Source organism: Panthera tigris, chromosome D2, assembly GCF_018350195.1.
Source record: "Panthera tigris isolate Pti1 chromosome D2, P.tigris_Pti1_mat1.1, whole genome shotgun sequence".
Taxonomy (NCBI): domain Eukaryota; kingdom Metazoa; phylum Chordata; class Mammalia; order Carnivora; family Felidae; genus Panthera; species Panthera tigris.
The window spans coordinates 61,092,010-61,111,903 of NC_056670.1; the positions used below are offsets into that span (position 1 = coordinate 61,092,010).

General features: G+C 51.6%; 1 protein-coding gene across 1 annotated transcript in view; it reads right to left on the reverse strand.

Moving 5' to 3' along the window:
- SH3PXD2A (SH3 and PX domains 2A) overlaps positions 1–19,894 on the reverse strand; it is a 235,716-nt gene that overhangs the window by 107,480 nt on the left and 108,342 nt on the right. Inside the window, 1 exon segment of the mRNA XM_042960172.1 lies at positions 7,925–8,001. Coding sequence (XP_042816106.1) covers positions 7,925–8,001 — 77 coding nt within the window.

A 19,894-nucleotide genomic window follows, 5' to 3' on the forward strand; every position in this document is an offset into this window, starting at 1 on the left:
AGGGAGCCAGGGCTGGCTTCCAGCGGGCCCGGAGCGCCAGCACCCTCCCAGCTCAGCACACTGCCACCCGCCCCCAGCGCAGCCCCTGGCCAGCCACGGCTCGCGCCGCCCCAGCAGCGAACACAGGGGCTCTTCATGCCGACAGAGACCGGCATTCCGGGGCCAGAGGACGTGTGGGCCGTGAGGGCTTCAGACAAAGAGGCCTTTTGGTCGAACCCCCGTGGCATCTTGACTGAACAGAGAGCCCCGAAGGGAGCCGCATGGAGGGCTCATCCTGATTGCAGGCAGACAAGAGGCTCCCAGCTCAGCACAGCTTCCATCAGCCCTGCCGCCAAGCCCAGATCTGCCAAAATTATCTGGCAGGAGAGCTAGGTGCTGGGCAGTCTGGCCCCCGAGGCCTGGGCTGCCAATCACTGCCAGAGCCGGAAAACCCCCAAATCCAGCCATTCTGAGAGGAGCAGGTGGGGGGCCATACATGGGTATTTTCAAGGGCACCACCCAGGCCATTGAAATGCCAATGCCATTGGGCATCCAGGATTTATGCTATGGGTGGTTAAGTCAGGGCCTCAGGGCCACCCAGACATGGGTTTGAGTCCTGGCTCTACCATTCATGGGCTGTGTGGTGCTGAATGCGTTACTGGCCTCTCTGAGCTCAGTACAATGGGTATGACGTGGCACCTATTTGTTAGGAGGCTAGGTGAGGTTGTAACTAGGAGGAGCCTAGCACAGTGCCTGGCACTGAGTAAACACTCCGTAAATTTTAGTTGTTGTACTGTTGTCTTTGCTGCTATGTTCTCTAGATGAATGGAGTGATGCATACTAGAAACAACACTGGCATGGGAGTCAGGAGACCTCAATTCTAATTCCAGTCCTGCCCTTATATACTTGCCCATGACCTTGGGCAGCTCACCTCACCTCTCTGGTTGTCATTTCTTCTAGGATAAAGCAGACTAACTCTGGAATCTCAAACTATCTCAAGGAAAACCTGTTTGGTGAGGTAGAGTGATTCTGTGGGTACAAGTGAAATCGTGCCTTGTAGATGGCCCACCTTGGTCTTAGAGATCACCATGTTCATTAGTATAGCAAAGGCTCTGAGAAGTCCTGCAGGGAAGAAACCTGTAGAGCTTTGTTCAGATCAGCATTTATTGATAATCATGGCACGCTGAAGGATTGGCTCATGTAATCATCACATGAACTCTAAGAGATGGATATGACTATGATTTCAATTTTAAGGAGAAGCAACTATAAAGCACAGAGGTTAAGTGATTTCTCAAGGCTGCACAGCCAGTAAGTAGCAGAATCTTCAATTGGGCCGTCTGAGTCCAGAGCCTGTGCTCCGTCTGGATCTAGTACTGCCTCCAGCGCTACCCACAGGTCTCTGACCGTCGAGCAGGTCCTCCAACGATTCCTACTGACAGCCCATCAAACACAGCTGGGACAAATGCAGGCTACAGACATTCTGAAGTTTCTTCCATCTCTAACAGTCTGTGGCTCCAGCACTACAAACAGCACCATTATTAGTGAATTCGGTGTCTGACCTATCATTCTATGTGACTGAGCCTTTCTTTTTTTTTTTTAATTTTTTGTAAATTTTTAAAAAGTTTTTTAATGTATATTTTTGAGAGAGAGAGAGAGAGAGAGAGAGAGAGGGCAAGCAAGTGGAGGAGGGGCAGAGAGAGAGAGAGAGGGAGACAGAATCTGAAGCAGGCTCTAGGCTCCAAGCTGTCAGCACAGAGCCTGATGAGGGGCTCGAACCCATGAACTGTGAGATCGTGACCTGAGCTGAGGTCAGATGCTTAACTGACTGAGCCACCCAGGTGCACCTGAAGTTTTTTTTTAATGTTTATTTATTTATTTTGTGTGTGTGTGTGTGTGTGTGTGTGTGTGTGAGAGTGAGAGAGAGAGAGAGAGAGAGAGAGAGAGAGAGATGTGAGAGAGAGAGACAGAGACAGAGAGACAGAGACAGAGAAAGAGCACACGCATGAGCGGGAGTAGGGACAGAGAGAGGGAGACAGAATTTGAAGTAGGCTCCAGGCTCTGAGCTGTCAGCACAGAGCCTGACACGGGGCTCGAACTCACAAACTGCGAGATTGTGACCTGAGCCAGAGTTGGACGCTTAACCGACTGAGGCACCCAGGCGCCCCCTGACTGAGCCTTTCTAATAGGACTCTGATTCAGATTAGGTGGGAAGAGCTGGAATGAGTATGACCTCGCAGCCCTCGGCACCCAGGGAGGGGGCAGTGCCCTGTGGGGCTGCTTAGAGTATGCAGGCCCCTGTCCAATGTCAGTTGAGCTAAAATCAGTCCCTTTTTGACCTTGCCATCCTGTGGTCCAGGGGGTCCGTGAACTAGCTGAGAGCAGATATGGAGAAACAAGGCAACAGAAGGAGTCAAGGGCAGGGGGTGCCTAGGAATGGGGGAGACTAGTGAAGACGTGGGAAGAGCCACCCAGGTGTGCCACCAGCCCGTCCCTCCAGTGCCTCCCTTCCCCAGTCCTAAACTGCCCTGAGGTCTCCAGCTCCTGGCCTGTCCCGACCATTTTCTGGGAGCCAGTGACCTGGGCCACCATTTGGTACTATGTCATCATTCTAGAAGACACAGATTCAGATAAGGGAGAGGGTGGCTGCACTGCGTGCCTCTGAGACCTCCACCCAGATGCTGCGGCCACAAGCCTGGTTTTTCAAGTGCAGTGGCATGGGAGGGGGCCCCAGGCAGACTGAGCTCAGACCTGCTTTGAAATGACCCAATGACCCCCTTCCACGAAGCTTGCCACTCTGGGTAATGTCTGCCCAAGGACAAAAAACAAACTTCCGCATTTGGCAAAACAACTGTGGATGCCCTGCTATTTCCATGGGATCAAACATTTTCCTCTTTTTAGGAGCATCATTTTGATTTCTTTTTTTAATTTCAGAGAGAGAGTGTATGAGCAGGGGAGAGGGGTAGAGGGAGAGAAGGAGAGCATCTTAAGCTCAGCGTGGAGCCTGACGCCTGAGAGTGGAGCCTGATGCAGGGATCAATCTCATAACCGTGAGATCATGACCTGAGTCAAAATCAAGAGTTGGACACTTAACTGACTGAGCCACCCAGGTGCCCCAGGGGCATCATTTGATTTCTTATCAATGTAAATCTTCTGGGTAAAAGCCCAGGGACTTAGGGTCGGGTGGGGTGTGACACAGGGGGCTGGAGTCCTGCCCATCTGGCCACACGCCCACTCTCTGCCCCCATCCCCACCCCTGGGCTGCCTCTAGCCTGCCTGGAATGTTCCTCCCGGATCCCTATCTAGGAAGCTGGGAGCTCACAGAACTTCTCTGAATCAAACGCAGGAGTTCTCTTTTTGAAGGGTGTAGCCGCAAATCCTTCTGAAATGGAAACAGCATCTAATTCGCAGCATTTAAGCCATTTCACAAGGGAGCCTAGTACATTGGGGCTTCGGGGACATGTCACCGTCCTCAGAGGTTTCCTCTGCTTGTGTGTGATCCTTGCATTTTATCATCAGATACTGGCTGGACACCCACATGAAGCCAGGCTCTCTGCTTGTTACTGAAGACACAAAGATAACAGATGTGGCCCTCCGGTTGCTCCCAGTCCAGAGAAGGTGGACACACAGAAGTCACCCTCCTACAGAGGATAGGTGTGCTGCATGGAAGCAGGCACAGAGTTTTCTGGGGAATGGAACAGCAAGGGTGGTTGGCTTTCCCTGGGGAGTCAGGAGGCTTCTAGGAGGGGCATCATGGGAGCTGAATGCATCTGCAGGAAAAGGACTAGCAAGGCCTGGGCGTGGCAGCCTAAGGGACTATGGCTAGCTGGGAACGGCTGAACCTCTGGCGGACTGGACTGCAGAGCCTTGAGGAGAGGCAGGTGCTGAGGCCTGAGCAGCACTTAGAACGAGCCCACAGAGGGCCCAGCCAAGCGCCCAGAGGTTCTTATGGGCAATGGGGCTCCCCTGAGGGTCTTCAAGGAGAAAGGGACATAATCATCTTTATCCCAGGCTGGAAATGCTTTGCCTGGGTCTATCTGGGCCTGTGGAGATGGAGATATTCTACCAGTTGGGTTCCTCCAGAGTACCAGCCCACGTGGGAGGCAGGAACAGATCAATCTTCACTCTCTGCCTCCGTGTCCCCATCAGCAACACTCCTGACCCAGGCTAGCCCTTAGAATGGGGCCCATAAGAACAAAGTCTCCCTGTATCTAGGACTGAGTATACCAGGAAGTCTCGGTGCTTCTTAAAGGCATATGTTTTGGTTGGGACATGAACCTTCCTCTTTATTAAGGTGAGAGCCAATGATGGGCCAGGCATGCTGGGAGGCAGATGCCTGGGACTAAGAACCACGTCCCAGAAATAGCCTCAGTTTTCAAATCTGGGAAGTGGGAATAAAAATGAATGAGTCTGATAGATGTGGAGGATCACGTGGGGAGATCTTTACCTCTTCAGGGGAGATCCTGCCTTGTCCCCCTCCCCCAGCCTGACTACAACCAACCCTTCATCCCTCCCACAAAGAAAACCATTGATCCTGAAAACAAGTCTATCTTGGACGGCGGAATAATAGAAGCAATCTCAGCTTTTTGGGCAGCAAAAAAAAATTCTAGTTGCACCCACCAGGAAATGGAGACTTGTATAAACGTCATTACCATGGCAAAGGGTGAGTTGATCATTCTCAAACACTCTCTCTCCCTGCCCCTCACCCCACCCCCTGCCCTGGGATATTTATTTTATCCCCTAGACAAACACTGCAAACATGTATTTCACACGCAGGAATGGGGTAAATGGAGTCACTTATAAAACTGTTAGTCGGAGCCCCTAAAGTATAGCTCTCGCTTGTTAGTGAGATGAAAGTCTTCGACGTTTTGAGGCCACAGAATCATTAAATATTAACCGCATAACCATGTTGCCCATTAAATTAATTTATGGAGCTAAAGAAATGCCTTTGGAACCCCTCTTGATAGACACCCAGCCCTCAAGTGCCACATAAAACAATCACCCGACTGGTGCTCGGTCAATTTTCCGTGACGCTCATCTAATCTGCCCCATATATGTTTAAAATTAACACTGAGATTTGGGCTGTGAAACCACCATTGGGCAGAGGGACTGGCTGGCCGGCGAGGGCAGGGAGCCCGAAGTCTGGGGAGGTCTACTGCGCGGTCAGACTTTCCGCGTCTGAGTCCTGGCACAGGAGCTGGCTGCTCTGTGCACAGAGCCAGCTTCACAGTTTTGGGTGCATCTGAATGCCCAGCAAATCCCAGACTGGGAGCCCGCGTTGGCCAGCAGTCCAAGGAAGATGCTGCCCAGCCAAGCAAAGCTGCATATGGAAACTGGAAACAAAAATCCCAGAGGTTCCCAGCAGTGTGTCCAGGGACAGACATGAATGAGGGAACGGCTGGCCATGCAGCAGACTGCACATGGCACTGACCATGGAATTCATGGTGGGGGCCAGTGATGATGAGTGACACTCGGATCCTGAGTGGCCACAGATTGGACAATCGGGAGGCAGAGCTGTGAAGCACGATGCTGGGTGGCAGTGGCCATGGACCGTTGCTGGCTTATCTATCCCTAATGATGATTCCAAGGTCATTCCAAGGTCTCAGACAATCATACCACAGGCCCCAGCTTTCTAGTTCCGAAGAATTAAAGGCCACTTCTGCACTGCCCTCCCCCTCCCTCCTCCACCACCCCCTCACTGCCCCCCCCACCCCCGCCATTCTCAGAGTAAATTACAGCCTGTGAGATGGCTGGCTGCTTGGTGAACCCATGACATTCCTCCTTGCTGCCTGGCTCTGTGCTAATCAGGTTAGGAGGCCCCTCCTCTTGCAGACTCCACTTAAATGGCTCCCCCGGCCACCAACTGGGCACCACTGGGGCCCCAGAGCCCCCCTGAATCTCATCCTGATTCAGGAGTCCTGTTCAAAGCCTGATCCCGGGAGATAAGATGTTATCAGTTTCCTCCTCCGGATGGCCTAGGATACGGCATTTCCACTGCAGATGCCTCGGGCTCCACCAGCTCCAGGAGGCTGAGGCTGATGTGAGCCATAAATCCCCAGCTGGGAGAGGCCTCCCTCCCTCTGCCCCCTCCTCCATTAGCTTTGCCCATTTATTTAACTTCTTGGGAGAGGAATAAAGAGAAATAAAAGCTCGGGCGTCAGCCATCAATTGAACTGGAAATGGCAAATGCTCTTTAAAGAGAAAAATGAATATTGATCCGAAGAAGAGGAGCTTCTCGTGTCAGACAATTCATCAGCGGGAATTCTCTTTAGGTTAAGGCAGACAATGTGACCAAGTATAATTGGCACAGTCACAAAATGGAAACTTGGGTTGATGGAGACTATATGGGAGTGTTCGTCTTCCTACGGGCTTGGGGACACCAGTTAATACCTTTAGCAACTTGATTCTTAAACATTTTTATTGCCAGACGTAGTGTTTCTGAATTGTAAAACACTAGTGCATCAAGGGACTGTGCAGCAACAATTCCGTGCAGGGACAGAGCATTTCAGAAGTGACAAACACTATGATACATATTCTCTGGTGCAGCGCCTTTCATGAACTCTGCAAGGGTTGCCTTTACCCTGGTTTCCAGAGGAGGCAACCGGGACTCAGAGAAGTAAAGTAACTCGCCCAGAGTCACAGAGCTAGTGGGGGGTAGTGGGATTTGATCCCAGCTCTTCCCGTCCTAATGCCAGCATTGCAACCATCCCATACTTGCTTCTCCTCAAGGGTCTTGAGTCAGACTCCACAAGTTTCACTGAACTAAGAAGTCCCATTTCCATCAAAGCCAGTGGTAACAGTGTATTGTTTACGCCTTTTAATAATAATCATCAAAAGCCAGCGTCTCCTGAATGCCTCCTCTCTCCCAGACACTGCTGGTGCCTGGCCTGTGCCTGCTCCTTTCATCCCCACGACTAGCATCTGTGGAGCCACTGTCCTCCTCCCTATTGCACAGGTGTGAAAATTGAGGCTCTGGAAAGTTAAGTGACTTGTCCAAGTTCATGCAGCTAGTGAGGGTTTTGAACCCAGGCAGCCTCGCTGTCCAGAGGTCTGGTGCCCAGGCCATTTTCGCTGCCGGGATCCTAGGCTCTAATCAAAGTGGAAAGAGGAAGGGACTCTGTTTCATGACCCCGTGGTCACTCTCTCATCTGTTCTTTGGCATTGGCTGTTTTTTTTTTTTTAAGTTTATTTATTTATTTATTTATTTTGAGAGAGACAGAGACAGCAGGAGCAGAGTAGGGACGGGGGGGGGGGGCGGGGGGAGAATCCCAAGGAGGCTCCACACTGTCAGCACAGAGCCCAATGTGGGGGCTTGAACTCACAAAACTGTGAGATCATGACCTGAGGTGAAACCAAGAGTCAGACGCTCAACCGAATGACACCCAGGCGCCCCTGGCAGTGGCTGTTTTGAGGCACCTGCGCACGCGCACCTGTGTGTCTGTGAGAGTGAGCACTTGCATCGATAAAAACGTGTGCACAAACATCCGTGACCATCAACACTTCTGTGAATAAACAAACATGCATTTCCGATATTTCAGATACTATTGAACTCAGAATTGGTTCCAACAACGTCCTGAAAGGAATTCACAGAAACAGTTCTCCTGTGTCAAGCAAAAAGTCCCATACAGAATCCCTTCAGCAGGAGACCCCTTAACTGAGCTCCCGAGCGGGTGGAAGTGATTTAAAATAGTGTTTTGTAAACATGGACATGTCCCAAAAGAAGTCTCAGCTGTGATCCCAAGGCCCATGTGCTCCAGGGGGTGGCCCAGTCACGAGCGACCCCTCCCTGAGGGGTTCATACCCACCCCTCTGGCCAAGAAATGCCAGGTGTCAGGATGCATCTGCTAAACCACATCCAAGAGTTCTATACAGATGGCTCTCCTTCACAGATGGACAGACTCTCTGGCAGACGGACCGGCCCCTCCCCCACCTGCAGACGCACCCTTACCCGGCAGTACTCGTCGATGGGCTTCAGCCTCTTCACAGCTACGTCCCGGATGTGGCTTCTCCGGAAGAGGATTTTGCCTGGAAGAGACACACGCTCGTGAGCCGGTTGATTCTGGGGAAGGCTGCCATGGGACCTGGGCCACCTACACTCATTCCCCTCTCCCTCAGCTTCTCAGCATCTTAGCTGGCTACCAAGTGCTACCACCTCTGCCCATTGTCAAGAAAACAAGAGAGGAGCAGTCACCTCTCCCAGGGGGTAGGAGGCGCCCGAGGCTGAGGGCCCAGGACCTCTGGGGCCCAGGAGCAGCCCCAGAGGCTGCCATCTTGGCCAAATCACCTTGTCTGGGTCTAATGGCAGAATCGATGCCCTGACATGGGTGTGGCTCCCAAGTGACCTCACAAATAAATACAAAGGACGGCCCAACCCACACGCCATGTTTGGTTTTCAGGCCCATCCCTCCTTGAGAAATCAGCATTCCTTCCTGCCAGTCAGGCAGGAATTCCTATTCTTAGTTTAGGTGGGTGGCTATTTCCAGGGCGGGCACAGGCCAATGCCAAGGGAGCACGGCTGCCCCAGCCTGACTTTTCTCCAGCCTCTCTGTACACACAGCCTCCAACAGTGCAGGCCACTGTGCAGATGGGCTGGTACACCCCTCTGCAGGTATGGGCAAGGCTTACAGGAAAGGCCAGCCCCTCAGACTTTCCCAGCAGGCTCTTCTGAGCTTGCTGAATTCAATTTTAACAACCAGATCAATGTATAGTCCTTTTCAGCCGGTTCAATTCAGAGTTTGATCTCCTTGGTCTGACTTTCAAGTCCTGACACGGTTAACATTTCTATGCCCCATGGCCATCGATGTTGAGTCAATGCCCCTTTCATTGTTTTTAAAGTTTATTTATTTTGAGACACACACACAGAGAGAGAGAGAGAGAGAGAGAGAGAGAGAGAGAGAGAGAAGACAGCATGAGCTGGGGAGGGACAGAGAGGGAGGGACAGAGAGAATCCAAGCAGGCTACACTGTCAGCGTGAAGCCCAATGTGGGGCTTGAACTCACGAACCATGAGATCATGACCTGAGCTGAAACCAAGAGTCTGACGCTTAACTGACTGAGCCACGCAGGCACCCCCAATGTCCCCTTTTTAGAAGGCCTTCCTTGATTAGCTGAGCTAGGAGCAACTTCCTCTTTCCAGAACATCCACATACTTTGTCCATTCCTAAGTTACTCACCTCATTCTGCTGTGTGTTACAGATATGTGTGAGCCCCCTTCCATGAGGGGCCTGACACATCCTAGGACACACACAACCCAGCCCATAGCTGTAACAAACATCTGTTGTTCAAGTCTGCCCAATTTCCCTCTGGAGAGCCTCCCTCCTCCATTCCCAGTCCCTGGGGTTTTCTAGCCACACCCCCTGGCAACAAGAGTAGGCCCAGCCTACTGGGCTGTGACCCAGCCCAGCCAACCAGAATCACAGTGATTGGCTCAGAGATGGGCAGGGGACCCCATCTGGGCCAATGAGGGTCGGCCCTGAGACTTCTGCTAGAGGCTTTTTTTCTCCCACAGTTGCTAAGCTGGCAGGATGAAAGCCTGAAGCTTCTAGTGGCCATATTTATTACTGTCCGAGAAGGAAACCTACTGAGAGAAAGGATCTGTGCCTGGAACGAAATAGGGCTCAATAAATGCTTCCCGAATGGTTCAAAAGCACAGCAAAGAGATGAATAGCAGATTCTTTTGACATTATTTGAAAGCTGGATATAGCTGTCTGGAACCCAAGGTCTACCTGGTACTTTTCACATGGATGAAGCAATAAAATCATTTTTTAAACTAATTGGAGATGGATTTTTACACTTGCGTTCAAGGAGTTCCAATTAAGATAATTGCCATTTCATGTGAACAGATACATAGACTGCATGTCAATCCACTTGAGTTTCTTCTATCCGGGCCCCAGGGAAGCACGAAGCATTGCCTTGGTTTAAGTTGTTTCCCCGGTGGCACCCAGAGATGAGGCATGTAAGTGGTTTATTTGGGAGCAGATCCCAGAAGATAGCAGGAGGGGAGTGAAAGGGAAGACAGGGAAGGGAAGAAAGTATTGTCGGGCCAGTTCACCCCTATGGTCTGTTGGGGATAATATGGACTACACCTCAGAGGTATCCCAACTGAGGGTGAGGGGTATTTGTCACCAACTTCCTGCTTGTGAACATGTGAGAGTGCCAGGACATCTCTGGCACTTCCCGCCGTGTACGCTCCTGTGGCTACAGCAAAGCTCCCAGTCCTTCCCATGAGCAGCCTCCGGAGACAGAGGTGAAGGGCAGTGGACCTCGGAAGGCTAGAGCCTGAGTTCCTGGCCACCAGAAGTACTGGTCACCAGCCCTGCTCCAGTCAGACCGGGGAGCATCTAACTCATCTTATCATGTGTGACTTGCTTCCCATTTGGGCCCCTCATCCCCCCACATCAGATGTAACCACCTCCTTCCTCCCCTTGGCACCCACACCCCACTCAGCACGAGGCTTTGCGTACAGCAGGCGCCCCATAGGTACTTGCTGGCCCATTCACTTCCCTCTCCTGGACTGTCCCTCAAGCTCTCTTTCCTCCCTTCCTCTCCGAAGCCAGGCAGACAGGCCATCTCCCCGTCAGAGGGACGATGCTGTGCAGACTGGACAATGTCATCAAGATAAATCGGCTTTGCCACGTGTTCCTTTTGAAAGGAGATAAAACATGATTTATCAAGACACTGGAGACGGCTTCTTTTCCTTGGAGGAAGATGTCACAGATCTGGTATTCCTGGCCTCTGTGCCTCCTACCCTTTTTTGGTTGCCTGTCGCTTTATTGCCTGCGTGCCGCGGGAGCATATGCGCACAGCCATGGGGACGACATGTGCAAATAAACGCATAGCGTGAGGAGGCCTGCTCTCGGGACTGACAAAACGACAGGACTCCCTGGGTCAGGGTTTCTGAGCCTTCTACCTGAGCCTCATACGTCAAGAGCTGGAGATCGCGCAGTCCCAGTGACGCCAGTGGTCAAATGGTAGCTCGCAGGAACCTGGAGGACTCGTCTATGCAGCACAGGAAACCAAAGGAGAGACCACAGTAGGGACCCGGGCCCACAGACCTGGCTCTGCCACATGCTCCTTTGAAAGGAGATGAAACATGACTTATCCATCCTCCAAAAATAGCACTCCTGCCCTTTCTCATCCTGGCAAGGGACAGAAAGGAAAGGGAAAAGATGGCAGACAAAATCCCTCCGTCTCCAAACAGGCCCCTCTCAAGGCTGGCCAAACCCCTGAGATACACGGATACATAAGATACGCAGATCACATAAGATCACCTGCAGAGATCACCTGATCCAGCTGCAGACAGAACCGCCGAAAAGCAAACAGTTGAGGAACAGTTAAGGCCTCCACACGGTGCAGAAGCCCGGCAGAGGGGGGATGAGGTGGGGAGATAGGTGGGCTCCCACTCACATGAGTACAGGACCCCCACCTCGCCCCTCATGCCCACTCCCTGCAAACGAGGCCACCGTGCCTCTGGGACCCTTCACAAAGATTGTGGGTCTGTTGCTCAGGTGCAGAGTCAGAGGAGAGTTTCTGTACAAGCCATTTCCCGGCTGATTTTTTGGAATCCCAACAGGGCTTCACTCCTTCCCGCTGAAATCCTGACAGGAGCAACGTTTTCTTTTCTTGGGGCTTTGGCACAAGCGGCAGAGGGTAGGAGGGGGAAAGAGGGAGGGAAGATCTGGAAGGGATTCTATGGTCTTGACTTCTCTGTTAGGAATCCAAACCGCACTCGGAAAGCCAAACCGGTGACTGTATTAAAAGGGATAGAGAAAAAAAGGAGCAGGAGGAAAATCCCCATTAAGGAAGCCGAGACCACAGGGCATTGAAGGCCTCTTGTAAATGTAATTCAGCCCGTTTATAGCTCCTGCCAGAGTCTTCAAAGCCATGCAGATGCTGCCCCAGAAATATGATAAGCATCGTAAGGAAGATTACACACAGGGCATAAAATAGACCTCGGGACATAACTCACTCCTGAAAGTGGAGAAGAAAGTTGTTGAGCCTGACAGGGTCCAAGCACATAAGTGTAGGTCCCTGTTGCTGCTGCTGTTCTGGGCTGGGCTGAGGAGGTGGGACCAGCAGAAGGAGCAGGGGCCTTAGCAGGAGTCCTGGGTTCAAGTTCTGCCTGGGCCACAGGCTGGCTGCATGACCCTGAAGCAGGTTCCTCTGGATTCTCATCTGGAGACCAAAGGGCTGTGGCTCCATGGCTGCTCCCTCTAGAAGTCCTAAGATTTGCACAGCGGGCATGGTGGAATTGAGAGGGGCAGAGGAGGGGCGAGACAAGCGGTAATAGTAGCCAAGTGCTTACTACGTGCTGAGCACAGGCTAAGAGCTTTTCATTGGGTTCTCACTTAATCCCCACAATGACTTTGAAGCAAGTAATTTTATTAGCCCTACCTTGCACAGGGGATGGTGGCTCAGAGAGGACTGTCCAAAGTCACACAGCCACTAAGTGGCTAAGTTGAGATTTCAGCCTGGGATTTTACAGCTCATATAGTAAGAGGGAGACAGAAGGCAATGAATCCAGAGAGGTCTTTGGGGTCCAATCAAGTGAGGCCTTGAGAGCCATGGTGAGGACTTAGGGTTCTACTCTGCGTGTGATGGGAGCATTACTAACATTTCCTCCATGCTAGGTGCTCTGCTATGGTCTAGGGATCAGCCGCCTTGGGGGATGACTGAGAACTATGTAAGCCATAACCACGGACGGTGGGACACGCCATGGTACCCCACATACAAGCGGTCCTCCCAAGGTCTCTGCCTACCAGATACAAATGACCCAGTGAATGAACCAGCAAAGTGGGAAGGAGCGGGAACCAGTGTCTCGTGGACTTTGGAAAGAAAGAGCTCCCTGAAACAGCAAACCTCCCTGTCCTTCCTATCCCCCCACCCCTGCTCTGGTTGGGCGGGTATCCGCCACAAGTCAGTGGGCATCACCCGAGGGAGATCAATCTTTGCCCCAATCCCCCGTGTCGCCTGACCTTCTCATCGGCAGTGTCCACTCTGAGCCAGGACACACAGCTGGGGCCTTGACTCAGGAAGGTCCCCATGCTTGGGTGGCAGAGGGATTTCTTCCTCCCGCCCAGGACACTATGCATGTGATGAGGCATCTCAGTGGTACTTGATGGGTCTTAGTAATTGGCACTTGCTTCTGCAGAATGAACTGTTTCAAGAAGTTGAGAGATGAGGACATGGCTCAGCCATGAAGAGTCTGGCAATTTCCATGAACCAGGTATGTGTTCCTACAGATGGGCAAGCACCCATTGTACGGGGGGTGATTTGAGAGCGTAGGCTCCAGAAGTAATAGGAAAGGACTAGTCTCAGGGCCTCTTTTGGTCTGTCCAAACTGATGTAATCTTGGCAGCCTCTCCTCGTCAAGATTCACAGTGTGTATGTGAGCACGTATACTTCCTCAAACGACCCCCTCTTCCTTGCTTTTTCTGCCACCTGGAGTGCCACCCATGCCTCCATCACCATCTTGATGCTCCAGGTGCTAAGACTGCAGTGAGCAAGACAGACAGGGTCCTGCTCTCAAGGTGTTTACATTTAGATTGGGGACAGGATGTGCATGGACGGGACACAGTATACAATTTTCATATCTAGTAAGTAGTTTGGTTACACATATGTGTCTCCTCCCATCTCTAAAAAAGAATAAAAAGGGTAATGGGAAGGGGCCTGCCTAGGGGGCAGGAGAATTCAGCTAGTGGTCAGGGAAGTTCGGTGGAGACTTTGAGGAGAGGGAGCCAGTCATGTAAGGTTCTGGGGCAAGAGTGCTCAGCCAGAGGCAACTACAGAGCAAAGTTGAAAGACAGAAGAGAGGCCGTGTAGCTGTGTTGTAAGCCACAGAAAGGAGTCTGGTGTTCTTTGGCCTCCTCTATGAAGACTTCCTTGAATGTCTGTCTTGCCCTCCTTGGTCAGCCTCTAGGACCCTCTGGCAGTCACCCCACTCTTGCCCCTGATCTCTGCTGTCCTGGAGAATTTGTCAGGGAGTCACCATCCCAGGGCCCCCTCTCACCTTCCCTAGGGGTTCCCAGATACATAGGCCACCCTGGCCTCCCAGGGTGCAGATGCTCTCAACCCTCTCCCTTCCGGGCCGTCCAGAGAACCTGGACCATCACAGGGGACTGGCCTTAGAAACAGGAGAGGCCACAGCAGGCCCAGAGGCCCCAGAGCGCAGGGTGCAGAGGCCTCATTCTCCATGAACAACGTTCCCACCTGTCTAATTGGATCTAAGGACACAAAGGGAAGGGGTGCATTAGTCTCCCAGGGCAGCTGTAACAAATTACCATAAAGTTGGTGGCTTAAAACAACAGAATATATTCTCCCCCAGGTCTGAGGCCAGAGGTCTGAAAGTGCCAGCAAGGCTATGCTCCCCCTAAGGCTTTAGGGGACAATCCACGCTTGGCTCTTCCAGCTTTCGGGGGCTCCAGGCATTCTTTGGCTTGTGGCCACCTCACTCTGGTCTCTGCCTCTGTCTTCACACGGCCTCCCCTCCTCCATCTGTGTCTCAAACCTGCCTGTGCCTTTCTTCAATAAGGACACCTGCCTTTGGGTTCATGCGCACCCTAAAGTCAGGATGATCTCATCTCCAGATCCTCAACTTGACATCTGCAAAGACCCTTTTTCCAAGTGAAGTCATACTCACAGGTTGGGGGTTAGGATGTGGACATAGGGGCCGCTCTTCAACCCGCTACAGGGGGTTATGGCAACGTCTACAGAGTTGTCCTGACTCATTACAGTCTTGTATCCCTAAACGGGCCACAGTCACCCTGAGGGCAGGGATAACTTTCTATACTCCCTCTGTCCCTGGCAATCCCTGGCACTGAGCGAGTGCCATGCATGTGGGTGTTGTCTGATACCCTCAGGAAGGTCAGAGGATTGTCTGGAGAGAGTGGGTGGAGAGTTTCTGGAGCTGTCAGCGGGCAGGCAAGCTCTGTGGGTCAGAGAGCCGACTGAGTGGAAAGGGGGTCCTCTCTGGCTCTGCTGGCTGATGCGGCACCCAGGAGAGCCTCTTCTTTGCCAAACCAATTTGGGGAGAGAAGATGAAAAGGTTATTGGAGGAATCCCCACCCCTGCAAAAAGTGACATGTATGTACGCTCATGGGGTGTGCTGTGGTCTGAATGTTTGAGCCCTTCAAAATTCATGTTGAAATCCTAATGCCCAATGTGATGATATTGGACATGGGGCCTTTGGGGAGTGAGATGGTATTGGAGGAAGAGCCCTCACAAATGGGATTAGTTCTTTTATAAAAGACACCCCCACAGACTCCCTGTCGTCTCCATCATGTGAGGACGCAGTGAGAAATCTGCAACCAGACCCCCACCCGAACACCCTGGTCTCAGACTTCCAGCTTCCAGAAGTGTCGGAAATAAGTTTCTGTGGTTTATCAGCCACCCAGTCTGTGTGTTGTTTGTTACAGCAGCCCGACCAGACTAAGACAGAGTGATAAGATGCAGGCAATGCCTGTAGGGAAGAAAAGGAATAATTAGCTTCCACCCCACCGCTCTGGCTTAGAGTCTCGCATGGCAGGCATCTGTGGCTTTGTCTGCGAGCGTCTGTACTGCAGTGTCCTGAGCTTCTTCTGAGGAACAATCCCTCCTTCATTCTCAGGCTGTGTGAGTTCAGTGGGGCTCACTTCACCCCAAACACCTGGAGTTACCAATCTGTATAGTCCAGCCATGGGCGTGTGACCCAAACTGGTCCAAGGAGAATCGGCCTGGGACTTTTGCTGGAACTACCAGAAAGAGAAGTACTTTTTCCTCAGGAGCTGCTAACTCACACACTGTGAACCCCAAGTTGCTAGGAAGTATCTTTGCAAATCGCCACCACCATTTGGGACAGCTTGTCTGGGAATGAAATTGCCAAAGAAAGCAAAGCTGAGAGCTAGAGAGATACACGATTTGGTCACCTACATCCAGCCATGCCTGAAACCACTACCCTTGAAGTTTTCAATTACATGAGCCAATAAATTTCCCCATTTTTCTTACACCAGATTGAGATGGATCTAGTCCTTGTCACCAAGAGGTTCCTGATAGTACATCTGGCCCTGCCATTTACTGTTGTGTGATATGGGACAAGTCCCAACCTATTTGAATCTCAGTTTCCTCAAAATGCAAAATGGGCACAGTAACGCCTAACTCAGAGGATTATTGGGAGGAGTCTATGAAGTGATGTACAAAATCGTTTAACACGGAGCCCAGCCCATCACAAACGTCGAGCAAATGGGATCTCGTATGAGCTGACAATCCAAGGTCACGTAGGTGGGGTAGCATGGGGGTGGGCGTACAGCCTGGTCCCGCCCACCTCCTCACTGGCTGCTTGGGATCTGAGCAGTATAGTGTTTCCCTGGCACCCTCTGCCACTTATCTTCCCCACCCGAGGCCAGACACTAGCTCCCTTCAGCCTGTAGCAACCTTTCCTGATTCAAACCCCCGCCCCCTAAAAACACTGTGTCTCCCACGCAGCTCCCATTTCTCTCCTTCGGGACGCTCTTCCATTAGTCCAATGCAGAGAGCAGAGAGCAGAGAACAGAACACACAACAGAGGCAGCGATTACTTACTTGACCCGGCCACCTGGGGGCGCTAGGATGACTCCCACAGGCGAGCCTCCCACATGGCACTCTCCGCCCCCTCTCCCACAGGCTCAGGGAAACACTCTTGAAAAAACCCGGTGGGCTTTCGCCACAGATGGAAACCTTAACTCCTCTTGCAGCCACAGCATGCTTGCAGTAAGAACCATCACATCCAGGAGAGAAAAATGATTTTCCAAATTCTGATTTGGAGGTTCCCATTCCCCAGTACAGAGCCAGTCTTAAAGGAACAGAATCTTTTATTCCCCCATCCTCAATGGGGCCCCATGGGATTTATGGGTGTCTGCTAGAAAGAAAACACCTAGTCCTGGCACATCAGAGGTTTTAATACATCTTTACTGAATCAAACAGAATTGAAGGCTTTTCGAGCAGCCTTACAGAGCTATGACCAGAACGATTTTTTCTTTCCTTTAAAAAAATTTTTTTTTAATTAATTAATTTTTTTGAGAGAGATTGAGAGTGAGAACAGGGGAGGGGCAGAGAGAGAGGGAAAGAGAGAATCCCAAGCAGGCTCCGCACTGTCAGCACAAAGCCTGGTATGGAGCTCGAATTCACAAACTGTGGGATCATGACCTGAGCCGAAATCAAGAGGCGGATGCTTAACCAACTGAGTCATCCAAGAGTGCCCCTACTCTTTTAAAAATTTTTTTTGTTTTAGCTTTCCTTCCTTTTTTAAAACTCCTTTCTTTTTGAAGTATAATACACATACAGAAAAGTGCACATGCATGTGTATAGCTCAATGAATTTCACAAATGGAGCCCACGTAGGTAACCAGGGCCCAGGCCAAGAAACAGAATCACCTGCACCCCGGAAGACCTTTGCTACACCAGAGCAGATTTTAGCTGGGGTTTGTTGGTACTTCTATACTAGTATGGATGTTGAAACTCTAGCCTGGGTGGTATGTGTCACAGAGAAGGGGGCACTGACACATTCATTGTTTTGGTGGCATTTACTTTTATTTTCTCCAGACTTACTTAAAAATATATGCTTTATGATTTGATTCAAGTTGCAGCAAATTGAAGGGCTCAGTGAGTCTCGATCCCTGGAACGAAGTCCCTTTTCTGTGAAATGTGAATACACTTGTATGAATTGTTGTCAACAAGGGTAAATGCTTACCTACAGGATTAGCTTTGGGAAGAGCCGTGTTCACAGAAACAAACCCTCTGAATTTGTCAGCTTGTTCTCCCTTGTTTGGAGAATGCCCAGGGTTGGTCTTCGGCCCTGATATAGACTGGAGATACCTCATTAGCTATACGTTCTCACTTTGGAGAGAACGTATAGTGAGCTATACGTTCTCACTACACGCTGCCAGACAAGGGCAGCTCAGGTCTTATGAATCACCTAGAAGGTAGCCAGCATCTAGGGATTCCCAGTAGATATCAAATTAGGGAAGGATGTTGGCCACGAGAGCACCATGGGTTGGCAGGAAATATAGGCTGGCCCGGCCCAACCCTGGGAGGTAGATAGAGCATTGTGGTTGACCTCAGATGTGCCAGATAGCTCCAGGGAAGGGAGAGGATTTGGGATTAACTATAACAGTGCTTAAAGTGGCCACACTTGAGGACAATTGCCACTCGGATGCCACTGGGGTTCCTTAAGGCAAAGACTGTGGTCTCATTCAGAGCTCAGCTTGGACACGGCTGAGCACAGCCTAGAAAGTGCTTGGTAGACCTGTGTAATATGTATACTAATGGTGGGCCAGGTGGCAAAGGCAAAAGGCACTGACCTTCTCAGCCACAGTCATACTGGTCTGATTTCACCTTCCAGCTGTGTTTTCCTATTCTTGGTCCAGTGAGAAGGTTAAAAAAAAAAAAAATCAAAATCTAGGACCATTCATCTGCCAGCAGTAGGATCAGAGGGTGGGTCGCCTTTTGAACCTGTGTCCTGGGGACATTAACAGGCCCCGGCATCAGCCTTCTCATCTGCCATGTGGGATTACAGGGCTGAGACACCAAGTGGAAGCAGCACGCGGGACAAGCACAGCACACAGAGCGGGGCACGCAGGAAGGGTCCGACACAAAGTGCCTGTTGTTACAGAGAAGGGAAAGGCCAGATCACTCCATGTCTGGCTAACAGCCCATGAGTCGTACGGTGACCTTTCGTCTGTCTGACTCCCAGTCCATTTTCCACCCAGTAGCCCAAATAACATTCTCAAAATGAAACCTTGCTTAAACCTTTCAGTGACTTCCCAGCGCGTGGAGAATAAAATCTAAACTCCTTTCCATGGCCCGAGAGGCCCCGCAGGGTCTGGCTCATGCCTCCTTCTGCAATCAGGTCTCATCATGCCAGCCATGCTGGGCATCAGTTAATGCCACAGACATGCCCAGGTCTCTCCCACCATGGGACCTGTGTGCATACGTCCCCTCTCCCAGGACACAGTCCCCACGGCCCTTTGCACAGATATCGCCTTCCATACTTCAGATGAACGCATGGGAGGCCTCGGCAGTACTGGGTCTCTCTGCCTCTCTCCCAGCCCTCCACTGTCTCCTCCCTAGAATTCACTGCGATGTGTAACGGTCTCACCTCTTTGTATGATGTCTCATTTACTATTGTATCCTCAGGGCCCAGCACAAAGACTGGCACACAGTAGCCCCCAGTTGACATTTGCTGAATGGATGTGTGTGTGTGTGTGTGTGTGTGTGTGTGTGTGTGTGTGTGTTGATGCCCTCTCGCTCTAGACTGTCTCTCTTATTTACACAGTCACATACACACAGACACACACCCCTGAGGGGACTAGCACATGTAGCTCACCCTGCCCATGCTGGGGGCCACAGGCGGGATGGGCTCGCCCTCCAGGACCCAGACAGAGTGGGGCCAGAGAGTGTGGTTAACTCAGAGCCCAGCATCAGGGCCAAGCTGTCCCCACCGTGTGGATGTGGGTGTGGAGGGCGTGGTGGGCAGTGGCTCAGCACCCTCCCTGTGAGAGCCAGAGAATAAAAGGCCCTATTCAGCCCCAGCAGCCCCAGCTCCTCCCTGCCAGGGGAGGCTGCCCTCAGGAAAGGGGACGGTGGGACGCTGGGCAGAGCTTTCCGGCAGCCTCTCCCTGTGGCCTGGCCCACAGCAGGGGCCAGTGGTGGGGGGCAGCCCAGGGGTACTGGGCCTCCAAGGCACAGTGACACAACAGAAAGGCCCAGCCAGCCCAGGAGGCTGTGGACAGGCAGGGGCAGCCCTGGTCCCAAGGGTGATGCTGAAAGACACAGTTTACTTCTGATGGCCTGTAGCAGAGGAAAATCCCCAGGATGTAGAGGCCCATTGGAAAACAGCCGCACAACCACAGGCCTGGCCGTGCCAGCCAGAGGGAAGTTTGCCTGGCTCCCTCTGGGTGGACACAGTCC